This window comes from Rhinopithecus roxellana, chromosome 7 (genome assembly GCF_007565055.1).
Source record: "Rhinopithecus roxellana isolate Shanxi Qingling chromosome 7, ASM756505v1, whole genome shotgun sequence".
Taxonomy (NCBI): Eukaryota; Metazoa; Chordata; class Mammalia; order Primates; family Cercopithecidae; genus Rhinopithecus; species Rhinopithecus roxellana.
This window is the reverse complement of record NC_044555.1, coordinates 72,499,095-72,523,984: the sequence shown is the minus strand read 5'-3', so window position 1 is coordinate 72,523,984 and position 24,890 is coordinate 72,499,095. Positions and strand designations below refer to the sequence as shown.

Sequence of the window (24,890 nt, the reverse complement as noted above, 5' to 3'; positions counted from 1 at the left end):
GTTTACATTTTAAATAAATTCAACAATTACTGATTACCTACTATGAACTGTCAAAATGGTTTAGAAAAATGACACCACCACTTCTATCAAAATGTACTAGATGCTGGGTTTTTTAATTAAAGCAACTTCACTTTAAAATGTTTTGTACACATTCAAAAACACCGCTGACCCGCTTTCCTCAGCTTCCACTAAGGTGCTTAGCCCTTCCGAGGAAGCTAAGGCCTTGTTGTGAAGCTGTCACTCATTGGGTGACTAGCACCCTGCCCAGTGGTGCCAGCCCCACACTTGCCTGCACCATGGCCTCCATCTTTGTTCAAGCTCACTTGCATCTATTCAGCACTCATTCTACACTGCTGTGTGGTGACCATCACATAAGACCATCGCCCTCATTAAAGCAGCTAGTATAAATGGTGAACCTTTTGGGCCTGGCCTGTTTGCAAGGGCCTGGCCAGTGTCCACATCAGGAGCCTTTTTGGTAGCATGGGGGCTGGTGGACCTGTACCTACAGGCACTCTGCCCCTGTACCATTGCCCCAGCCAGAGTCAACATTGGGAGCCTCCTTTGCAGCAGCGTGGGGGCTGCTGGACCTGTGCCTGTAGGCAGTCCTGCCCCTCCACTGCTGCCCCAGCTGAACAGAAGGAAGTACAAGCTGGGAAAGAAGCATCTGAGGGGTCTACTTAGGACACGGGCTTTAATCTTTTTGAACAAACCTCTTTTGTAACATGATCAGTGAAAAGCTGTACTCTTGGCTGGGCACCGTGGCTCACGCCTGTAATCCCAGCACTTTGGGAGTCCGAAGTGGGAGGATCACTCCAGGCCAGGAGTTCAAGAATAGCCTGGGCAACATAGGGAGACCCTGTCTCTCCAAAAATATTAAAAATCAGCCTGGTGTGGTGGCACACACCTGTAGCCCCAGCTACTTGGGAGGGTGAGGTGGGAGGATCACTTGAGCCCGGGAGGTCAGGGCTGCAGTGGGATGTGATCACCCTACTACACTCAGGTGAGACCTTGTCTAAGAAAAGCTGAACTCTTAAAACGTGCACTCACATAATCAGCTAACATCTTTATAACTGTCAGATTGTGACGATTCTAACTCAGGATCAGCCTTTCTGTAGTTTATTTTGTGTCTTTAAGGACCTAGCCTATCTAACACAAAACACTGGCTTTAGATTTTTCTCTTTTTTGTAATTGGGAATAATAAAAAGTATGTTCAAGATATATCAAGATTAGTTTTGGGGAAAAAAAGCATTAAGTAGATTCAGTTGTGCAAGATGCACAAAGTGTGACTTCATAAGTAAGCAGTCACAAACTTGGGTTCATAATCCCTTACCCAAAATCTGTGGAGCCAGATGTATTTAAATATAGGTTATTTTTAAAAGGTATTAGAATTCATATGTTCCATGACACATAACGTTCTCGGGGGTTCTCAGGCAGCACCCGTAATCAAATCCATTAGTATTTCTTTAGGGAAGTGCTTGAAGAGTTGCACTAAGTATGATAAATGTGGACCATTAAAGCCACCTCATGCCAGCCCAGTACAGATTTTGCAGCGTTTTCAGAAGCTTTGGGGTTATGGAATTGGGAACAGAGGCTGTGTTGCTCTGCAGCCCCGGCAATTAAGAAGTGTTTGTGAAGCTGGTTTAATGTGCCTAGCAGGTGTGACGTATTGGTGAATTCCAAATAATTTATAGTTGTTTTGTTTGTTTTTTAAGCAAAATATTTGGTAGGAGGCACTTTAGTTTCTCAAGTTCAACAGCTGTTTGCTGTTATTAGAGCGTTGCTGTTAAGAGAGACAGCAGATCTTGTCAATTCCCCGTAACTCACAGTTAACAAAAGCATTCCCTAATGATTCCATATGTTGATGCTCAGAGGTAATTCTGGGCCAAGCACTCAGAGCACAACACAGATTATTTTACTCCATGGACGCAACCGCCTGGAAGGTGTGTGGCATGAGTACGTCATTAGGATCCCATTTTAGAGGTGTGCAAGCCAAGGCACAGCAGGCTTATAAGACATGCAGTATGACTAGGATCCTCATTTTATAGGTGCTTTACCCAAGGCTGCTAGCTTCCAGAGTTTCCGGCTAGAAAGCTGCAGAGCTGGGGTTTCCCGAAAGGCCACTGGGCTTTACAGGGCCTGGCTTCACTGCCTGGGCTGCCTGCCACCTCCCACGCCTAAAGAATCTCCCCCCACCCCCGCCCCGCCCCCAGCTTTAAGGCCACCCCCTCTCTGCAGGTCAGCGGCTATTAAATACATTTCTCCAGTAAACATCGTATGTCAGACAGGCTAAGAAACTTGTCCCAGGGCGTGCAGCTGAGCTGGGAGTTTTCTGCAGGTCTCATGCAAGCCCTAGGTCTTGTATGAACCCGGGGGTAGGGGCAAAATCAGGCCTTCCCATATGTATTAATGTTAGTTCATTCTCACAGTGCTGTAAAGAACTTCCCTGAGACTGGGTATTCTATAGAGGAAAGAGGTTTAATTGACTCACAGTTCCACATGGCTGGGGAGGCCTTAGGAAGCTTACAGTCATGGCAGAAGGCAAGGCAGCAGGAGAAAGAGGGTCAAAGGAGGCACTTGCAAACACTTATAAAACCTTCAGATCTCGTGAGATCTCACTATCACGAGAACAGCATGGGGGAAACCACCCACTGATCCAATCACCTCCCTCCCTCCACACTTGGGGATTACGGTTTGAGATTGTCAGGCCTCTGAGCCCAAGCTCAGCCATCATATCCCCTGTGACTGGCATGTATACATCCAGATGGCCTGAAGCAAGGGAAGAACCACAAAAAGTGAAAATAGCCAGTTCCTGCGTTAACTGATGACACTCCACCATTGTGATTTGTTCCTGCCCCACCCTAACTGATCAGTTGACCTTGTAACATTCCTTCTCCTGGACAGTGAGTCTCAGGAGCTCCCCACTGAGCACCTTGTGACCCCCACCCCTGCCCGCTAAGAGAAAAACCCCCTTTAACTGTAATTTTCCAGTACCTACCTAAATCCTATAAAACTGCCCCACCCTTAATCTCCCTTTGCTGACTCCTTTTTCGGACTCAGTCTGCTTGCACCCAGGTGATTAAAAAGCTTTATTGCTCACACAAAGCCTGTTTGGTGGTCTCTTCACAGGGATGCGCGTAACAAAGATGAGATTTAGGTGGGGACACAGCCAAACCGTATTACTGTATGTGTGCCTTAATGACAGTTGGCTCAAGGTGTTTTGCCCTTAGATAACGCAACTCACAGTTATAAAATTGAAGATAGGTCTCCATTTGCATGGTAAGCAGGTACAGCTTCCTGAGAGAGCAGCTGGGGAGAAACCCTCGCTTTTTATATCTTTGTTGGGTAAAACATCGACCACTGTGCCTCAGGGGTGGACTTAGTGAGCATTTAAGATACATTTTCAGTTATAAAATATGTTACTTGATTTGCAGCAATTACCTACTCTCCACCTTAGACAGAAACCTACAGGCCACGGGCCTAGGCTTCCTCCAGGCGCAGGGCTTCTGTAACAGTTGAATTAATTTTAGCCGCAATGCCTCTCATGAGCCCCCGGGAACTCAGGCTGCCTCTGAGGATGAAAACACCCGTCAGTCTTTGGGCCCCAGCCTGGGGCACCCTGTAGCTTCTTCAGAGCTTCCACCTTCCTGCCAGGCTGTCCCCCTCCCCATGCTGCCCTTGCAGCTACTATAGAAGCTACTCTAAACATGCCACAGAGATTCCAGCTGAGGGCAGGGGAGTGGTCACAGTCACAAGGGATATTTTCTAATTCACCTAAGGAAGGTAGTAGTGTATGTGGCCCTAGCATGTTAAAAACAACATGACCTTTCCTGGTAAAAAGGACACTGAAGCAATGTTAAAAGCTGCAAGCTTGTTAGTACGCAGGGAAGAATATGCATCTGATGGCCTGATGCAAGTGTTTTATGCTCCTTTATCTTATTTCAGCATTTTTTCGTTCACAACGCTGTCCCTTTAATTGTGCCATCATCAACGGCTGTAGTCATCATTTGATCTAAGGAGTTTAATTACTTGTTTAGATCCTTTCTTATTCCACGGATTTAGGATGATTTTATCTAAATGGTGAGGAAAAGTGTCTGTCTGCACGGTCCCCTACAGATTTATAATCCCACAGTTCTGTATCTTTTAAATTAAAAGCTCCATGACATTTTAAGCTTTAAACAAACACTGTTGAAAGCATTTTTAGAGGATACAGCTGTTTTTCTGCCTTTGTCCACACTCCTTTCTTCCTGCTCGCACACTCGCCTTAGCCACGGTTCCGTGGAGCACCTCCTTCGTCCTGCCTGGCCTCTGTTCCTTCGCTTGGCTTTTCACACCCGACAGTGGTGTCTCACTTGTTCGATGCCTGCAGTTTCCTTTTGTCAGTCTTCCTCTCTCAACTGCCAGAACAAACACTCAAGGAAGTAAAATGTGCCGCCTCACTGCCAATCCGTCCACCTCCTTGCCCTGAGAGCCCTGGCTCTTTCTCCCCCTCACAGAGAAGAAGAAAATAAAAGGAGCACTCATGCCTGGGTAACCCTCCCTTAGAGGAGGCTTTTCACCGCTCAGCTGTTGAGAAGGAGGGTGGGCCAGCCCTTCCTTCTGTTCTGCGGCTTCTGTAGGGAGACTGAGTGCAGGATGGGATCCAGGAAGCCTTGAGTTACTCAGGTTGTTACTTGAACTTCGACTTCTACAAACCAGCCCAGGAACTTTTCTGAGAGTCCTGTCTTTTGTACTCCCCTAAAGGGCTTTGACCCCTCCATTCAGGGATCGGGCCTTCACAATCTGCAGTATCCTGAAGGGTGGAGGTTCTGAGGTTTGTTTGGTGTGTTTTACAGCAAACTTAATAAAATACAGCTTGTGGCCAGGTGCAGTGGCTCATGCCATAATCCCAACACTGGGAGACCGAGGCCGGAGAATCACTTGAGGCCATGAGTTTGAGACCAGCCTGGGCCACAAGGCAAGCCCCCCCCCCCCCCCCCATGTCTACAAACAAAAAATAAATAAATAAAAATACAGCTTGTGGTGGAAAAGGAGAAAAATATTATAGTGCTGAAAATGAAATGGCACCTGCACATGCAGCTGTAGGTGGATTTGCCAAGAAAAGCAGAGAAAGAACAGAGGAGGGCTCTTCTTGTTGCTGGTAGCAGTCAAAGCCAGAGCATACATCAGGAGGCAGACAACCCAGGGTCTGCTGCAGGAAAGAGGGCCACAGAGGGGGTCAGTGCACAGGAGGAGGAAGGAAGATGGGGAGTGCAGGGCAGGGGCCACCCAAAAGCCCAAGGAAGAGCCCAGTCCACAACAACCAGCCTCTCCTGGTCCCCAGTGTCCACAGTGTCCACAGGGTGGACTGGGCCCAGCCTCAGCCCTATCCCAGGAGGAAGAGCCAGAGAGTTCCCCAGGCAAGTACTGGGACCGGGAGAGAAGCATGCACAGAGGCGAAGTCCACACCATGGCAGCCAAAGCAATCAGTGAGCCCAGTCCTCTGAGTACAAGGCGGCAAGAGCCCTAGCCGATACTGCAGGTACAGTCAAGAGATGCAGTTTGGATGCTACTGAAGGGACAGGGTACAGGGCCATACGGAAAACTTTTTTTCTCAAGACAGCAGCATTCTGCCCTTGGTTCATTCAGGATTTTTGCATATAGGTAGTGGATGTGGTTGACTGCCCAGGCCTTGTGTCTACACAGATGACCATTCACCTTCTGTGAGAAAGATGCAGGAGACAAAGCACAGATGGCCCTACCATTGCAGTGGCTCACAAGAGACCTTCCCGGCCTCATCCACGTGTGACACAGTGAAGCCCGCCCTGTGGTGCAGGCAGCCCTCTGCATGCCTGTCTGGGAGGAGCAGATTTTTTTTTTTTTTTTGAAGACATAATTTCACTCTTGTTGCCCAGGCTGGAGTGCAGTGGCACGATCTTGGCTCACTGCAACCTCCGCCTCTCGGGTTCAAGCGATTCTCCTGCCCCAGCCTCCTGAGTAGCTGAGATTACAGGCATGTGCCACCACGCCCAGCTAGTTTTTTGTATTTTTAATACAGACGGGGTTTTGCCATGTTGCCCAGGCTGGTCTTGAACTACTGAGCTCAGGCAATCCTGCCTTGGCCTCCCAAAGTACTGGGATTACAGGCGTGAGCCACCGTGCCCAGCCCTTAACTCTCTTTTAATCGCAGTTCATACCCTGCCAACTTTCAAAATGCATCGAGGCAATTACAGACAAGCATGCATGCCTATGTGCATGTAAGCATGTGAACATACATAGGAGTATGAAGACTTATATGCCTCTTGGATACACACAGCCTTCTCTGTGCGTACACATTACTTCCCTCAGTGTGTCCTGGGTCTCCCAGATACTATCTTACAGGGAAAAAAGGTAGTATTTAGGGATGATTATTATATTTTTTCATGTCATTGTGGGACCGTTAAAGGCCATTGAGATCACCTGCTCTTTTCAGGACTTCTTGTTGGGTCCAGCTGTACAGATTCAGGGTAGACTACATCCTGCTAATGCTGCTCCATGCCCCGTGGGAAGGCTTCAGTGCTAAATCTAGAACAGGTGGTCAGTCTCCTAACTGAATTTGAATCCAGATTTTTGTCAGACGCGTCCGTGTGTCTTCTTTTTAAATCAGGTGTGAGCAGGGCTATTCCCAGCCTCTCAGGTTCAGACACTGCCTCTGTGCCGCTGCAGACTGGAAGACAAAGGGCTCTGCCCAGGCCTCGGAACAACCTTCTGCCTTCACTGCAGCCTTGGGGGATTGTCACCAGGCAGCACTCAGCTCCATGGAGCTTACCTGGTTTTGAAATTCTACTTGGTAGGCATTCCTCTGTGTCGAAGTATTTCTTTTTTCGTGAATAATGCCTCCTAGCAGGTCAGTTAGTTGGTTCTTCAGTAAAGTAATCTTTCTAGGCCCACACTGGAGACAGTAAGAGTGGGGAAGACAGCTAGTGTGTAAGAAACGTGCTCTATGTGGCTGGCACTAGAATGTTACTTATGTGCCCTGAAGTATTCATTCTGTAAAGTAGGATTATTTCGCTGTAGTAGCATCCTTGGTAGTATTCTTATTGGTAATATGAGTGCAATTGATATTATGTATATGTTAAATATACATACAGAAAAAACACATGAATAGAAATGGGTGTGAGCTAGTACTAGTTATTATATTGTAGGTAGTATAATGTAGCCTATGGTAGTGGTACTGGTACTATTATTAGCAGTATTCCTGTTCACCTTGTGTAAGCATGAGGAAAGCGGGCACCTGCAGGCCCACTATGTTTCTGAGGCTGTGCTCCGAGTAAGTGCCAAGCCGGGAGTTAATTCTGAGGTCAGCTTTCACCATCCTGTGACACAGCCTATGTATTAAATGTTCTCTTCTCACCTGGGAGCTTCACAGCAGCATCCTGGCCAGGCATGGTGGGGATTCATCCCACTGGGCAGTGGAAATGTCCTTAATACTAGTGGGCCATGCAGTGGACTTTGTCAACTGGTTCTGGCTTCCATGTTGTTGGGAACACCAAGTAATGATGCGTTGTGCTGTCGGATGGAATTGACCATTCCAAGTATGTATTTACATTCAAATATGTACATTTAAACAGAAAACACAATCATACAGATTTCATTTCTCTCCTGAGTTCTAAGTTTCCAAATCACAACTCCAGGCATAACTCCAGCAGCCTTGAGAGGAGGCTGCTCATGGTATAATTTAGTGAGAATGACCTACAAACCTTTCTCCTGTTCACTTAGGTCTCCACAAAAGCCTTTATTGATGGAATGCGACCTACACAGTGTATGTTTATGCTGACCTAATACAAACTTACTGTTGATACAGTATGCACTCTAAAAATCTCTTTGTCTTTTTTTTTCCTGCAGATACTGAACGACTGTATTCAGTGGTGTTTCAAGAAATATGTGATCGCTATGACAAGAAATACAGCTGGGATGTAAAGTCCCTGGTTATGGGTAAGAAGGCATTAGAGGCGGCACAGATTATAATAGATGTCTTGCAGCTCCCGATGTCCAAAGAGGAGCTGGTGGAAGAAAGCCAAACGAAGTTAAAGGAAATGTTCCCCGCGGCTGCGCTCATGCCAGGTGCGGTTGCCTCGCTGTTTGCAGGATTATGTTTCTGAATATTAGCAATGGTTTTGTAAATCACCTTTAAAGTCTAGCGTAGGGCATGCTTAGCTTGTCCTCTTTTCTTTAGTCTAGAAACTAAGTCCCTCCTGGTGCTCCTGAAAGAGTTTGGCTGATGCCGTGGGATGCTGTGATTCAATTTTCTCTTTAAAAGCTTCTTAAAATAATATGCGTTAGTTTCAGTGATTTCTGGGTTCCAAAAACATTTGAGTATTGTTTATATTACTATATATAAAGATTATGTTAATGACAGAATGTCTTCAAAGTTTACCTTAATAGATGGTTTAGCCTTTTTCTTTTCAAAATCAGATATAGGATTAGTATTTCAGCAACTATTCAAACTTTAACAAATTGATAAGCAGCTAAATCTCTCCAAAGATGCTTAATTTTAAAAAAAAGAAAAGTAAAAAGTCGAATTCATTTTTAGCCTGTGTGTTTGTATGCCGTTCAGCCCTTTCTTTACTTGTATCCAGTTTTCTTTGGAAAGGAAAGACAACTTTGTTCCCTTCATGCTTGTTAACTGACATTCAATCAGAACGGGCTTGCCTGCTGCTCCTTGTTCAAGAATGATCTAGATTACAGACCTTGAAAATAGACTATTTGAAGATTCTTCTGGGACAACAGGATGAATACTCTGTCTTTAGAATTCCCGGTGCTAGGGGAGAAAAAAACAGCAGTTGTGTGAGTAATCTTGGATTTAAAATGATACTAATACGAAGCATACCTACTTTTGAAATGTATGTTATTATTTATATTTATACACATGTCCAAACATGTGGATTGACTATTCCTAGGCAGCACACGCACACATACAAACACACACCCTTTGTAATCACTCTGTCTGCATCCACTGCAAATGGTAGTGTTTGTGAATCTCAGGCATGGGTACAAGCACCGTGATACTCAGTTCTCTGCATCTAGTGTCTTTCTGCACCATTTGCACATGAAGTTACCCTGACAAGTCTTGGTGAAACACATCCATACAGTTACTATATAAAAATTTAATTGTAGTAGGTCACAGACACACACACTAAAATTTACCATTTTACCTATTTTAAATTGTGTGGTTCAGTAGTGTTAAGTCTATTCACATTGCTATACAGTGGACCTCCAGAAATTTTTCATCTTGCAAATCTGAAACTTCGTGCTCATTGAACAAGTCCCCATTTCGCCCTGCCCTCAGCCCCTGGCAGCCACCATTCTACTTTCTGTTTCTAAGATTTTGACTACTCTCAGTACCTCAAATAAGTAGAATCGTATAGTATTTATCTTTTTTGATTGGTTTATTTCACTTAGCATAATGCCCTCAAGGTTCATCCATGTTACAGCATGTGATAGGATTTTCTTCCTTTTTAAGGCTGAACAATATTCTATGGTATGTTAGACCACGTTTTGTTTATTCATAGTTCATTTGTTGAGGGACATTTGGGTTGCATCCACGCCTTGGCTGTTCTTGTGGATAATGCTTATATAAACATGAGTGTACAAATATCTCTTTGAGATCCTGCTTTCTATTCTCTCGGGATATACCCAGAAGTGGAATTGCTGGATACGATGATAATTATTAATTTTTTGAGTGATCACCATATTGTTTTCCATGGTTGTTACACCATTGTATATTCCCACCAGAAATCTACAAGGGTTCCAATTCCTCCACATTCTCATCAACACTCGTCATTTCCTGGGTTTTTTTGATAGTAGTCATCCTAATGGGTGTGAGTTGATATCTCTTTATGGTTTTGATTTGCATATCTGATGACTGGGGATGGCAAGAATCTTTTCATTTGCTTGTTGGCCATTTCCGTATTATCTTTGAAGAAATGCCTGTGCACATCCTTTGCTTATTTTTAATTTTTATGTTTTTGTTTTTATATTGTAGGAGTTCCTTATGTATTTTGGATGTTAAGCTGTTATCAGACATGTGACTTATGACCATTTTCTCCCATTCTGGCTCCCTTTCCACTTAGTTGTTGGTGTGCATATGTTTTTGATTAGATTAATTTGACAAATGTCATCTCATTTGTCTAATTTTGCTCTTGTTACCTGTGCTTTTGGTGTCATAGCCAATAAATGATTGCCAATTCCAATTTCATGAAACTTTAACTTATGTTTTCTTCTAGGAGTTTTAGTTTTAGGTCTTACATTCAGGACTTTAATCCATATTGAGTTAATTTTTGTATATGGTGTTAATTAGAATCTAGCTTCATTCTTTTGCATGTGGATATCCAGTTTTCCCAGCACTATTTGTTGAAGAGACTTATCTTTTCCCCATTGAGTAGTCTTGGCTGGCTCATTGAAGATTATTTGACAAATATGTGAGAGTTTATTTCTGGGGTATCTATTCTATTCTTTTAGTATGTAGGCCAGTACTGCACTGTTTTGATGAATGTAGCTTTGTAATATGTTTGGAAATCAGGATGTGTGAGACCTCTGATTTTGTTCTTTTTCAAGATTGTTATGGCTATTTGGGATCCCTTGAGATTTTTTATGAATTTTAGGATGTATTTCTCTATTTCTGCTCAAAATGCCACTGGAATTTTGATAGGGATTATATTGAATCTGTAGGATTGCTTTGCATGGTATGAATGTCTTAACAATATTAAGTATTCCCATCCATGAGCATAAGATGTCTTTCAATTTATTTGTGTCTTTCTTTCAGTAGTGTTTTGTTTTGTAGTTTCAGTTTACAGGTCCTTCACCTCTCTTATTTATAGGTATTTTATTCTTTTGATGCTATTATAAATGGGGTTGTTTATAATTTTCTATTCAACTTGTTCATTGTTAGTATATTAAAATGCAACTGATTTTTGTTTGATGTGTATTCTACAACTTTGCTTAATTGGTTTATTGGTTCTAACAATTTTGGGGTTTTTTTAATATGTCGAATTGTAGTGATTTATATGTATATGATCATGTAGTCTGTGAACAAAGATAATTTTGTTTCTTCCTTTCCACTTTGGATGCCTTTTGTTGTGTTTTCTTGCGTAATTGCCTGGCTGAGACTTCCATCATTATGGTGTCTAGAAGTGGCAAGAGTGTGTCACTTTGTTTTGTTCCTGAACTTAGAAGAAAAGCTTTAGTCTTCATTGAGAATGCTATTAGCTGTGAACTTCTCATATATGGCCTTTAATATGTTGAGGTAGTTTTTTTTTTTTTTTCTATCCTTAATTTGAATGTTTTTAATCATGAAAGGGTGTTGGAGCTTTTCAAATGCGTTTTCTTTCTGCATCAATTGAGGTTTTTTTGTTTTTGGTTCCTTATTCTGTAAATGTGGTTTCATATGTTGAACCATTTTTGCATTCCAGGAGTAAACTTCACTTGTTCATGTATATGATCCTTTCAATTTGCTGTGGAATTGTTTGCTAAGATTTTATGTAGATTTTTAAATCTGTATTCATCAGGGATATTGATCTGTATTTTCTTTTTCGTATAGTGTTTTACATGTTTGGTAGAGTTCTCCAGTGAAGCCATCTGGTCATGGACTTTTCTTTGTGGGGAGTTTTTCTTTTATTACTGATTGAGTCTCCTTACTACTTACAGATCTGTTAAGATTTTCTATGTCTTCATTTTTTTCCCCCTTCTCAAAATCATCAGGGATTCTCTGTCTTCATGATTCAGTTTTGGTAGGTTGTGTGTTTCTAGGAATTCTTTTATTTCTTTTAGGTCATCCAATTTGTTATCAAAGGATATGCCAACAAATGGTATTCTCCTTTAATTATTTTTGTGGCATTGGTTGTAGTGTTGCCTCTTGCATTTCTGATTTTAGTCATATGAGTGTTGTTGTTGTTGTTGTTGTTGTTGTAGTTAATGTAGCTAAGGTTTGTCCATAAAGTTACTCTGTGACCGAGTGTCTTTTCTGACTTTACAAAGCACTCATGATGTATGAGGCATGCACGTGTCTTATTTCTTCCATATCTACCCAAGCCTTTCACATGGTTTTCCTTCTACACTTTTTGTTCTGTATTCTAAGATATACTTGAAATATGTTCTACTGCAATTCTTAAAAAGAAAAAATGTTTTATGTAGCGAGTCTGGTAGTTTGGCTGGAGTGCTAGTGAATCTGTTTTATGGAATCTACTTGGTGATCACATCAACATAGTGTCTTCATTTGGCTTTCTAAGCGAGCAGGTATCAAATTAAGTAAGGTGCCAATCATAGAAACTCATAGAAGGTGAACAACTAGCAAGGAGCTAGTTCTTCAAAGATAGTTCAGTCCTTCAGAACTTATCTAGATGGCTCTCTTTTCTTTCTTTACTACTTTTTGGCCTCTTTAACTTTTTTTTTTTTTTTGACTTGACAAATCCTTTTTCTTGGCATATGATTTGTGTGTGCGTGTGTGTGTGCGCATACATATCCTTATTTTAACTTTTACTAGCCGCACAGTTGTGAGTAGGGACTTCGATACTGAAAGTCTCTCTTTGAAAGTGATCATATGTACATGCCATATACACAATTACCTGTGCTTTGACAGAGCAGAGCATGCAGAAGACTTGAAGAGTATAAAGAAATGTACAAGGTAATGCTGGAGAGAAGAAACTAAAATCATGCTGGGATGCTGGCTCAGATGATGTGCAGGGACAGTAGTCGGATGATGTGCCGCTTTGATATTCTGAAACGAGTTAGGTGTAGGATAAGACAAAATTATTAGAAATCATACTTAACCTAAAGGGAAAGCAAGCCAGAGGAGGACAATGTTGGACTGAATGTATAGAGCAGAAAGACAGGCCATGCCTAATTGCGATCCAGAAATGTGTTCTTCCTTAGGGTTTCTGCTCAATATTATACCAGTCACAAAAATGAAGATAAAGTAGATCTTCTGTCCTGAAAGAACATTCTTGGAGACCTCATTTCTATTCATTTTGCACTCCTCCCATCTCCTCTTTTATTTGCGCCAAACCTGAATTCCCCCGGGAAGGTGGCCTTATAGTGTCATTGCTCTGGTGACTAGATTCAGAGAAACTTGCTGCTGTAGTCTTCCTTCTTCTAGGTGTTCGTTTTGCTCACTTACTACTTTGTTCCTGTTCTTAAGTTGTAGATGATAATATAACCCTTGACTTTATTTCTTTTCCTTCTGGAAGTATTTTCTGGTAAGGTATGTTAGGTTGTGGAAATCACCTTGAGCTCTTTAGAAAGGAAAGCTGTCTGTAGGGAGGGCTTTTTAATTCAACATCATTCCTTTTCACATGCTTTCAGAGCGACAGGGGAACCCAAGGAGGTATTTAGCAAGTTAAATTGCAAGAGTGGATGGTAGATTACCAGGGGAAGCAGCCCCTGATCATGCTGCAGGGGCTGCCCGTCTGCTGTGATTAGGCTGCGGTGGGGGGGTGTCTGCCTGGGTCAGTCACCAGGGAATCAGCTTGATTATGCTGCAGGGGCATGACTACCTGGGCCAATAACCAGGGAGTCAGCCTTATTATTCTGTGGGGGTGTGTCTGCCTTGGTCAGTCACCAGGGGATCAGCCTGATTATGCTGTTGGTGGGTGGGGGGTGGGGGGGTGGAGTGGGGGATGGCCTGGAGTGGGGTGGGGACAGAGGAGGGGTGGGTGGGGGAGGGGGGGTGTCTGCCTTGGCCAGTCACCAGGGCATCAGCCTTATTATGCTGCAGGGATGTGTCTACCTAGACCAATAGCCAGGGAATCAGCCTGATTATGCTGCAGGGTGTGTCTGCCTTGGCCAATAACCAGGGCATCAGCCTGATTATGACGTGGCGGCATGTCTGCCTGGGCCAGTCACCAAGGAATCAGCCCCCTGATTATGGTGCAGAGGTGTGTCTTTGGCTTGATTATGGTATAGAAGTGCATCTTTGCCCTGATTATGAAGCAGAGGCCAGTCTGCCTGGTCATGGTATAGGAGGGCTCTTTGCCTGCGCCAGTCTAGCCACTAAGAAGACAGGGTAGACCTAATGGACTTGAAAGATGAGGCAGAACGGCCCTGATGCACTTGCACATCAACTGCCTGTTTGCTATAATCACGTTTCTGGAAGGCCCTCTCTATGAAAAGGTGAGTGGGCCGGGCGCAGTGGCTCAAGCCTGTAATCCCAGCACTTTGGGAGGCCGAGACGGGTGGATCACGAGGTCAGGAGATCGAGACCATCCTGGCCTACACAGTGAAACCCCGTCTCTACTAAAAAATACAAAAAACTAGCCGGACGAGATGGCGGGCGCCTGTAGTCCCAGCTACTCGGGAGGCTGAGGCAGGAGAATGGCGTAAACCCGGGAGGCGGAGCTTGCAGTGAGCCGAGATTGCGCCTCTGCACTCCAGCCTGGGCGACAGCGCGAGACTCCGTCTCAAAGAAAAAAAAAAAAAAAAGAAAAGGTGAGTGGGCCTATGATGTCCTCAGTGGGAAATCCTTTTGAGCAGTTCTGTAGGCATTTCTTATATGGCTTCATGGTTCCGTGTAAACTGTCGGGCAGCCAAGGCTTAAATTATTTTAGGAAAATAAACTGTCTTTTAAATTGTGGCACAAATTTTAGGGGAAAAAATGCATGTGGTTCATCTCTTGTAAGTTTTCTAGGGATTTTAAAAATAGGTACCGTATTACAACCGGAAATGTATGTCACATTACTTAAAAAAAAAAAAAATCTTCACTTAGGATATCAGAAAATCTTGTTTAAAGCATAGCCCATGCTGGTTCCCTTCATTGTATCTTGAACAAATCCTTTCAGTAATGAATTCCTTGGGATAGATGAAATTCTACATTTCAGTGTAACTCAGCGAGGCTAATTTGGATTCAAAGACCAATAGGAAGAAAAGTGGTGCCTTTTATTGTGTGGAATCCCCCAGGAGTTTTTTCTGTCGTCCTGGCTCCCTCCTTTCCCATGTGTTTTCACTAAGCATGAGATTCCTAGAGGAAGAGCCCAGGGCGTGGCATCTGGGTCAGTAGAAAGGAGTGAGGTAGGCCACACCCCCGAGTCCCTGGTGATCCCGCCCCTAGGGACAGCCTGCCTTGCAGATGTGCTCCTCAGCCTGGCCAGCTCTCCCCTGCATCTCTTGGCCCTCACCGCCTGCACCAGGCTCTCTGGCATTAACTTCCTGCCCTCTACTTTCACCCTCTCAGACCATCTAGAGCAGAAAAAGCAAACTAGAACCCTGGCCCTCTGGATAGCCATGGACGGCTGCCACTGCCACGGCTCCCCTTGGGTGGCTGAGGGGAGGGAGCAGGTGTGGCCTGTGTGGTAGAAAGGATGCATCCAGTCCCAGCTCTGCAGCTGAGCACTCCTCCTGCTGTCCAGCCCCAGTCCCCTCAGGACATTGGGAGTACTGACTGACATGCCCACTGTGGGGTACTATGATCTGAATGTGTCCCCCAAATCTAATGTTGAAACTTAATTGCCACTGTGATAGGATTAGGAGATGGGGCCTTCAGGAGGTGATTAAGTCCTGAAGGTGGAACCTCACAGGTGGGATTAGGGCTGTCATGAAAGGACTAGAGGGTGAGGCCTGCTCTTCCATTCCTCTGTCACCTGAGGACATAGCATTCCTCCCCTCTGGAGGGTACAGCAACAAGGTACCATCCTGAAGCAAGGAGCAGCCCTCTGCAGAGACAGACCTGCCGCTGCCTTGATCTTGGCCTTCCCAGCCTTCAGAGGTATGAGAAATACATTTCTGTTCTTTACAAAGTGTCCAGTCCCAGATATTTTGTTACAGCAGCACAAACAGACTAACACCTGGGGCATTCCTATAAGACAACCTTGGAGCATGTGTGGTTACACCTGGCCCGGTGAGTGGCTCCTAGCAGGCACTTTTGTCATCTCATCTCATAACCCAGAACGATCCAGTCCTCACTCTGAATCCCACTTTGAGGAGTTAGTAAGGTCGTTTTCCATCCCTGCTCAGCTTCATTGAAAAGCACACCCCAGTCATAACATGGACACCATGCACATGACATGGGCTCTGGTCCTCTTTCTATCCAAGCTGTATCTTCCTCTTGTAAGTAAGCCTTCCTCCTCAGGCTGACTTAGGTAATTATGGTTGTTTCCATCCTTCTACTTTTTTTCTTTTTAATTTTGTTGTTGTTTATTTTCTTACACCATTGTCTTCCTGGCTGTTAACAGATACACCCCCACCCTTTCCATTAGGAGCATCTGGGAGGAAGGCACTCATCCTCTGTAAGTCAGCTAACAACTTGCCTCTCTTTCCTCTGAATTCTTGTGCGTGTAGTGCTGAGTGAGTGCTCGGGGGGACACAGAAGAAAGGTCTCTTTCCTAATGGAGTATGTCATCCGTTTGGGGAGAGGGGACAGGTATATCTGCAGTGTCCAAGTGAAAACCCATGGTAGGATATTGTTACATAGCAAAATGAGAAATTCAGGAAAGAGTTGCCAAAGGGATATAGAATTAAGTAAAGCAAGATATTCTTCGAGCACTGGCCACTCCTGGGGTAGGGGGTGACCTCATGGGAGTCCACAAGAACATAAGAGATACGGATGGGAGAAGCCATTTCAAAAGGAAAACAGCACATGTGGAGGATTCCAGTCAGCCAGTGAGTTTGCTTCCGTACAGCATGAAGCCAAGCTTCTCATGGCTCACAAGCTTCAGAGGGGAATTGTGCCCCTATGAGTTAATCTTCTTATTCCCCAGCTCATATGTTTGCTTTCTGGATAGGGAGAACCAGTGGGATTTTTAAAAGGAGGCATGTCAGAATGCAACCTGCACTTGGGGAGAATCCTCTGGGTTTGTGGCACACAGTGCCTGCAGCCTAGAAGAGATGGGCTAGAGGAAGGCCAGGGTGATGGTTAAAGACATGCACCCCCCTTGACTGGGCCATGAGGTGCCCAGACGGAACATTCTTTGGAGTGTGTGTGTGAGGGTTTTTCTGGAGAAGATTAGCATTTGAATTAGTGGATTCAGTAAAGGAGATTTTCCTTCCCAATGTGTCTCATGAAACACATCATTTTTCACATCACGAAATTTGTCACTAGAGGAATGAAAGGATGGTCTTAAGTAGGGAGAATATCCCTTCAGGATAAAAATAACCACAATCATGCTACGCTTTTTTTTCCATTGGAGACAGAGTCTCGTTCTGTCGCCCAGGCTGCAGTGCAGTGGTGCTATCATAGTTCACTGCAACCTTGAACTGCTCGGCTAAAGCAATCCTTTCACCTCAGCCTCTGGTGTGGCTAGGACTGCAAGTGTATGCCGCCATACCCAGCTAAGGTTTTTTTCTTTTTTTCTTTGTAGAGACAGAGTCTTGATATATTTCCCAGTCTGGTCTCAAAACTCCTACCTCAAGCAATCCTCCTTCCTCAGCCTCCCAAAGAGCTGGGATTACAGACATGAGGGCTTTTTTTTAAATTACACAATTACACTTGCTTCACACAATACAAAAATGTATAGCATTAAAATTGGAAGCCCCTCTAACTCCCACTCCCTGGAGGTAACCGTTACTCACTGTTTAACTGTTTAGGGTACCTCATTTCAGCCCTTTTCTTATGATGCCTCTGTGTTTGTGTGTAGACACACATGCACACAGAGATATGCTCGCCTACGCTCACCTACATGCACCTTTATGGAATGAGGCCGCTGACATAATTCAGCAAGATCCAAAGCAAGTACATATAGATTAATGGGACAGAAATCCCAAATGTTTTAATTGTTAGTCAATGTGTTTTTTTTTTTTTTTTTTTTTTTTTTGAAGTAGGTCTAACAAAAGTGAGGACATCTTTTTCCTAGGCTCCCTGAAATGCTGGACATCCCTTGGGATGGGAAGGCACTCAGAGCACTTCCTGCCTGGGAGTACTTACAAGGTTGCCTTAGTCCGTGCAGTGCTAACGTGATTCTTCTGTCAAGGACAGCTTCCAGAAGACCTCAGCGAGCAAGCTGTGCTGCTTTGGTTTGTCCTCCTTAGTGATGGAGGTATTGTGCTGTTCACACCCTTACAGTCCTGTAGATTTTCATATGTCCACACTGACACAGTCGTATCTCTTGTTCTGTCTCCTATGCCAGTGGCTTCAGGGCCAGCTGTTACCTTTAGGAACCAGAAAGCACCCAGGTCAGCTTCCAGGCCAGGAAGGAAGCCAGCAGAAGAGTTATAGCCCTTGATTTATAGGCCGCTCTGAGAATCCATTATTTTCTAAGTCTGGGCAGCAAGCCTCAGTGTTGAGGGGCAGTATAACATGTAGGTGGCAGGAGCCCCACAGAGAAGAGGGACCCATTTGTGTGTATGTCACAAACCATGTCTCCACCTGCCTGTCATTCCTGGCCTCCCCTCGGCCAGATTTCTCAGCTCGGTGCTGGGGCTATGCCAGTTAGATCTACCCAGGATGTTGGGGGCTTCGAGTCTCATTAGGATGGACAGTGCCTTGGAACCCTAGAACACATTCTCTGTGCCATGTTCAGGAAACATGCACCTGAAGGATATTCATGCCCCTTCTCCTTGTTGGTATCCACTACAGTCGTGTTGGCTCACAAGCATCGAGGACTCACTGCATGTCATGCTCTCAGTGCTTTCACTCATGGGGTGTGTGTCAGCCGTCTGCCACTAAGAAGCAGTCACTCTTAGCACAGGGAATGGCAGGGAGGGCTACAGGGATCAAGTTACTTGCCCGAAAACTTGTAGCCTCTGATTATGGAGGCTGGCCTCGAACCCAGGTGGATAATGAAGAGTCCAAAGCTGCTAGCCATGACACTCTACTGCCCCAGATGATGTGGCGGTGACCTTCTGTTGCGGTAGACAACATCAGAGTACAAAGGAGAGAAGATGTGTTCTGACACGGTTCACAGGGCTGAGCCCTTTAAGGCCACATATAACTCATGTGGAGAAGTCCCCAGTGCTCGGGGACTCTGCCTCACCCAGCTCCGTTTCTGCTGGTGCTCTCAATTTGGGGCACTCAGCTGATTCTCAGTCACTGCAGAGGCTCTGCTGGCAAAGCTGGACCTCAGGGATTTTTACTTAGGCAGGTTGTACTCCTTGGATAACAGCACAATTAAAGGACACAACAAGCGAACAAGCGAAAAGGAAAATTGTGTGCTGACAGTCATGGTAACACATTCAACTTACACTGTGTTCCTTTTCCGTTTAACAAATCGAATTAGCCCCATGTTCAGGAACATTTATGATCGTAGGGAGGAAGAAGCCCATTTGCCAGTCAAATGTAAATGATGAGTCTTTAAAATTCTCACCCCCCTTTTCCTTTAAAATATCAGTTTATTCCATGATGTGTATGGACATTGTTCCTCTTTTGTGAAGATAGTGGCTTTCATAGGCAACTAATTGCCTTGTTATTTAGTAAATTGTAATGAAGACATCCTAGACTAAGGAGAACAAGATACAAATCTTTGCTTCTGATCATCCTAGATATTATCTCACTGCACATGTGGAGATGTTTCTCAAAGAATTACAATTTCTATTTTTTGCTTTGTTTGTTTGACACAGGATCTCACTCTGTTGCCAAGGCTGGAGTGTAGTGGTGCAGTCACGGCTGACTGCAGCCTTGACCTCCCGGGCTCAAGTGATCCTGCCAAACCCAAGCGATCCTCCCACCTCGGCCTCTCAAGTAGCTGACACTTCAGGCATTTGCCACCATGCCCAGCTAATTTTTTTTTTTTCTTTTCTGTAGAGACATGGCCCTACTGTATTGCCAAGGCTGGTCTGAAACTCCTGGGCTCCACCGATCCTCCTGTCTCACCCTCCCAAAGTGTTAGGATTGTAGAAATGAGCCACCATACCTGGCCCAGTTTCTGTTTTTAAATGTGTGGTGGTTCTCCTGTGGATTTCTAAGTCTTTAGGAGTATAGGATAATGAATAATAGAAATCCTTACCTCAAGGAACTCTCGACTCAAAGGAGAGGAAATGAGTAGATAAATGACCACAATGGGTTGAATCAAGTCACTGCCCCTCCAGGAGGCGTGTGCCCACAGCATAGGACCAGTGTGGAGCTGCACAGACAGGCTCTGAGGGGTGTTACGTGCCAGCACTCTCTGCACACTGCAGTCAGTACGAGGGAGTGGGGAGGGCAGTGACTTGCGGGTGAGCAGCCAGGCTGCAGAGCGCTGCCAGCTTGCCCCAAGTCCCAGGCCCCGCTCACAGCCTCCTGGCGCCAGTAGTGGAAATGGTTGCAGAAAGCAACCAAAGAGAAATACTTTCAATTTTTCATCTGCCACACAAGAGAAGGTGGGAGAGGCTTGCAAAGGGAATAACATCCTGTCCTTTTGTTACTTGGGCATGGAAAGTTGGCGTTTTCCTTTTGTTTGAGTTCTGGGAAGTCAGCGTGAATCGGCCTTCAGTTCCCTGCCTCCAGACCTTATTCTCCTGCTTCAGTACGATGTCCCTAGAGTTGTCAAATCCATAGAGACAGAAAGGACAACTGTGAATGCCAGGGGCTGGGGGAGGGGGATGGAGGTTTTAGCGTTCAATGGGGACAGAGTTTCACCTTGGGGAGAGGAACAAGTTCTGGACGTGGATGGTGGTGATGGCTGTACAACAATGTGAATGTACTGAATGCCACAGAATTGTACACTGAGAAATCATTAAAACAGTAAATGTTATATTGTAGGTATTTTACTACATACAACAATAGTTGTTCTTTTTCAAATGGCAAGAAGCCATTCAAGGATTTTGGAGTTACGTTTTGGAAAAGCTCCTGTGCAGATGAGGTAGAAAGCCTGTGGTGAGTAGACACAAATGTGAGTTTTCACATAAGTGTTGTGGATAAGCGCATCTCCCCTAGCTCCAACAGGATCACACACCCCATCAGGGAAGAGAACTGTATCTCGTGCCCCCCAAGCACCTGGGTCCTGGGGACTTAGGCCCAGTGTCATGGACAAGTTTGAGTGGGGTTAGGAGCGCCTTGCACCATGCCTGCTCTCCTGAGGTGGTTTCTGCACCACTTCTGCATGGTGGACCTTTCATCTCCATGGCATAGTAGACACAAGAATACAGGGAAATTCTCACTTTCTCCTTTCTAGAGGGTTCCTTGGACAGTAGACTGTAAGAGCAAGACTTTAATATTTCAGATTATTGACAGAGACAACATCAACAGAAACTCCTCACAACAAAGCTCTAGCCATAAAACTGAAATTTCTGTGAAATGTTTGCAAAAAAAAATTTAACAATAGGAAACTATGATATTTTATAGTAAGCAGTCCATGGATTGGGTTAAGAACTTTCAAATTAGTTTGGGATAACTATAATTTAAAGTATACTGTTATTTTTGTCTCACGTTGAGTGCATAAGGCAAAATAAATCCATCTTTGATGTGAGTTATTTAAAAGAAGCATACTTTTCTATTACCTCTTATTTGTGAAGAAATTGCAAACTGAACCTCTTTCCCAATCTTTATATCATTTGCACTTTTATGTTTGTTCTGTGACATAGTCAGAGTTGTTCTTATTTGCGTATATAGGTGAGGATACAGGTTCAGAGAAGTGAAACGGAGAAGGAGAAGTTTGACCTCGGCCTTTGTAGGCCTGAGGTGTGGCATTCTCTACAATGAGTTAAATGCCTTCTTCAGATTGGATTTTATAATACTTGTGCTTGTTTGGGTAAGAGAATTTACATTGTTTAATCACATAGAGAGCTATAGTAGAAAATCAGGAAAATTCAATGAGCTATTAACATTTCCTAGTTTCTATCTTTTCCTTTGGCTATTAATCATAAGCTATTTAAATAGCTGTTTTACACATTGATTTTTATAGTGACAGATCCTTAGATATAGCAACCTGAAAAGTGATTGAAAGTAAATAAAATTGGTACTGTAAGCAGCTTTCTGGCAAATCAAAGAAGACACAAAATCAAATATTTTTCTGAGGATGGTCAGTATTTTGAGATAGTTGGTCAGGTTCTCCAAATCTTAAGAAAGCCAATGGAAGAAAAAGTCCAGTTAAGGCCGGGCACGGTGGTTCACACCTGTAATCCCAGCACTTTGGGAGGCCAAGACAGTTGGATCACTTGAGGTCAGGAGTTCAAGACCAGCCTGGCCATCATGGTGAAACCCTGTCGCTATAAAAATACAAAAAAATTAGTTGAGCGTGGTGGCGGGCACCTGTAGTTCCAGCTACTTGGGAGGCTGAGGCAGGAGAATTGCTTGAACCAGGGAGGCAGAGGTTGCAGTGAGCTGAGATCACGCCTCTGCACTCCAGCCTGGTGACAGAGTGAGACTGTCTGAAAAAGAAGAAAGAAAAAGTCCAGTTAAATGTGCCTTCCCTTTGAGTTTCAGAACTTTCTACATTCTAGTGAAACCTGGGAGACCTGAGTTACCACAGTCAAGTGATGAACTAAGTGTGTCTTGATCAGAAAAAAATAGTGTTCATCGGTATCTTTCCCTTTCTTTTTTATTTACCATTGACAGCTGGCTACAGAGATCATGTAATCTCCAGAAAGAATGCTGGTGTCGCTTCTGTGAGGATAAGAGGCTCCTGACGATCATAAAGTCTTTTTCATGGAGTCACCATTGACCCTTTGAAAGTGTTCAGTGCCACTTCTTTCTCATATCAACGTAAAACTCTGCAAAGTCATCTCTTTCTCATCTGTTACATAACACAAAATAATGCATTTTACTTGATTTTGAGGGCAAAGAGCAGATTCTGAGATTAATAGCAGATTTGCACACTGAACTCAGAATTTGCCGATGGTAGTAACCTTTGTCACATGGGGTGGAGCACAAGATTGTGTCTGAGGAGGTGGGGTCTGGCCTGGTTGAGGTGAAGTCGGGGCTAGTGGGTCGCCCACACAGTAACCTCCAGCCTCTTCATTGTGACAACACAGGAGCTACCGGTGTTGAAGCTGGCTGTCACTGTAAGACTGAGACGAGATGTGAGGCATATGATCAAAGGGTCACTTACCAGCTAGCTAGGGGGAAGTGGACATTTCCTGAATGTCCCACATTTTAGAAAATAATAGGAAATTCCCAACACAGATACTGTCTGGGTTGTATGAGTCTTGTTTTACTGAGTTTTCTTTGTATGATGCACAGCGTATTGTAAGGGCAATTTAATAAGTAGATTTTAAGCATGTTGGTATATCAAATTGATTTAATCTTTATATACATCCTTTTTGTCTATTAGGGATTTATATGAATTCATTTTCATAGGACTAAGAAAAAAATTTTTAAATTTAAAAATTTCTGCTCCTCTGGTTGCATTGAAATGGTAGGTCTGTGGCTCATAAAATATTCTATGCATAGTAAGCTAAAAAATATCTGTATTTGGATTTAGCTGCATAAGTACAGGAACTGAACATCAGACTTCAATAAACATTAATAAACCCTTATGCTATACGTTTTTCAATGAGTTGTTATACAGTATATATAATATGTAGATACTATATATACTTTAAATTCTCAACATTGTTTTGATAATTTGCTCTAATAATGCTCTCATAATTTGAGCACTTTTAGAGAATATTTAGTTTAGTGGTTAATGGAAGAAACTCGGGGATTTTTGGATTCCGTTTCTAGGAGGGTAATTCTCTCATGAGGTTAATTTCCTATCTGGTCTGTGCATGAATTTCTTGAATAACTGACAGTAATTCTTCTTCTTAGTATCACAGGCAAGGGGGCAAAGCGGTTAGGTGTCAATGCCTGGCTGACGTCCTGCATTATAAAATTTACTTCTTATTTTTCTGTCCTTCCTGATGTTACCTCTTTTCTTTCACCTCTTGGGCCTGCACATGATTTGTTTGCTATCAGGGGCCACCAAGCTTTCTCTGTGTTTTCAGCTTTGCAGACCCCATGGTGTATGTGTGAAGCCTTTAGCTTTGCTGTGTTAAGAAGCAAGTAGCTGTAAACAGTGCGTGAGTGGGTGCTGGTGCTGCGCTCCAGTCAAACTGTCTCTACAGACACAGAAAGTGGAACTTCATCTCATTTTCACAGGTTATAAGATCATATTGTTTTGACTCTTTTCATTTAAAAACAGGTAGTAGGTTGAATTTCTGTTTCAAAAAAAAGGCAGGATAAAACAAAGGGCTAAAACACCACAGAGCAGGTGTGAAATCCCGGATGTGAAGTAGCGGAGCCACTGGGCCCTCCACCCCAAGTTGTGCATTCAGAATGCCACCTGGGGCAGAAAACAGGTTTATAAACAGTCAGAGAGACTTCAGATCTCTGGTGATCGGGCACAGTGGAGGATGTAGATAAAAGATCCCTGTACCCTGTGCTGTGAGCCCACCGGGTCCCTTCACCTCACTCTCTTTTATGCACAACCAAAAACGATCCTGGAGAACTCTTCTCTGGAGAAGGAAGTCACCTCATGACAACAACTCTCAAATACCAACATTTCGAGGCCCGCTGATGAAAATATTGACTACGGGTAGTAACTTCCAGTTTGGAGAAGGCGCCCACCTATGCCCCCAGGTGGTGCTGTGTAGGTTACTGAGAATCTGCCTGGCGACTCAGCCCCTTCACTCTTAGCCCCTTCACTCTTCTGTTGTGGCGACCCACATCTGAAATGTTGTCCTCTGGGGAACATGCATCCTTTCCAGGCACTCCTGTAATCTATATATTAATCCCTTCCTTTCAAAAGGCTTAGAACTTAAACTTCAGTTAGCCATTTTTGTTGATATTATGCTGTTCAGTCTATAGCCATTTTCTAAAAGGAGAGAAAAGCAAGGATCATGGATCAGTAGCCAACATTAGAGTCAGAGAGCAGTTTCCATGCAGGTTGTCACAGAGGCACATCTAGAACACAAGGAAACTCGCATGCATTCCATGTGCTTAGTAAAAGGGCATTTGACTGCGAAGTACTAGTCTAATCATTCTCTGCAAGGGGTTTAAAAAAGGAATTAGGGGTTAATACTACTCGCTAGAGTCAGAGGACAGTTCGCATGTAATTTGT

The 24,890-nt window shown here is 44.0% G+C and overlaps 1 protein-coding gene across 3 annotated transcripts in view; it reads left to right on the top strand.

The window, feature by feature from the left end:
• PUDP (pseudouridine 5'-phosphatase) overlaps positions 1 to 24,890 on the top strand; it is a 174,857-nt gene that overhangs the window by 35,373 nt on the left and 114,594 nt on the right. For 2 of the 3 annotated variants that reach the window (XR_004058446.1, XM_030934723.1), the window contains exon 2: positions 7,861 to 8,079. Coding sequence is in view for 2 of the 3 variants with exons in the window: in XM_030934723.1 (XP_030790583.1) it covers positions 7,861 to 8,079 (219 nt within the window). In the remaining variant the exon portion in view is untranslated. The remainder of the gene's footprint in view (positions 1 to 7,860; positions 8,080 to 24,890) is intronic. The other variant, XM_030934724.1, reaches the window with a different exon arrangement.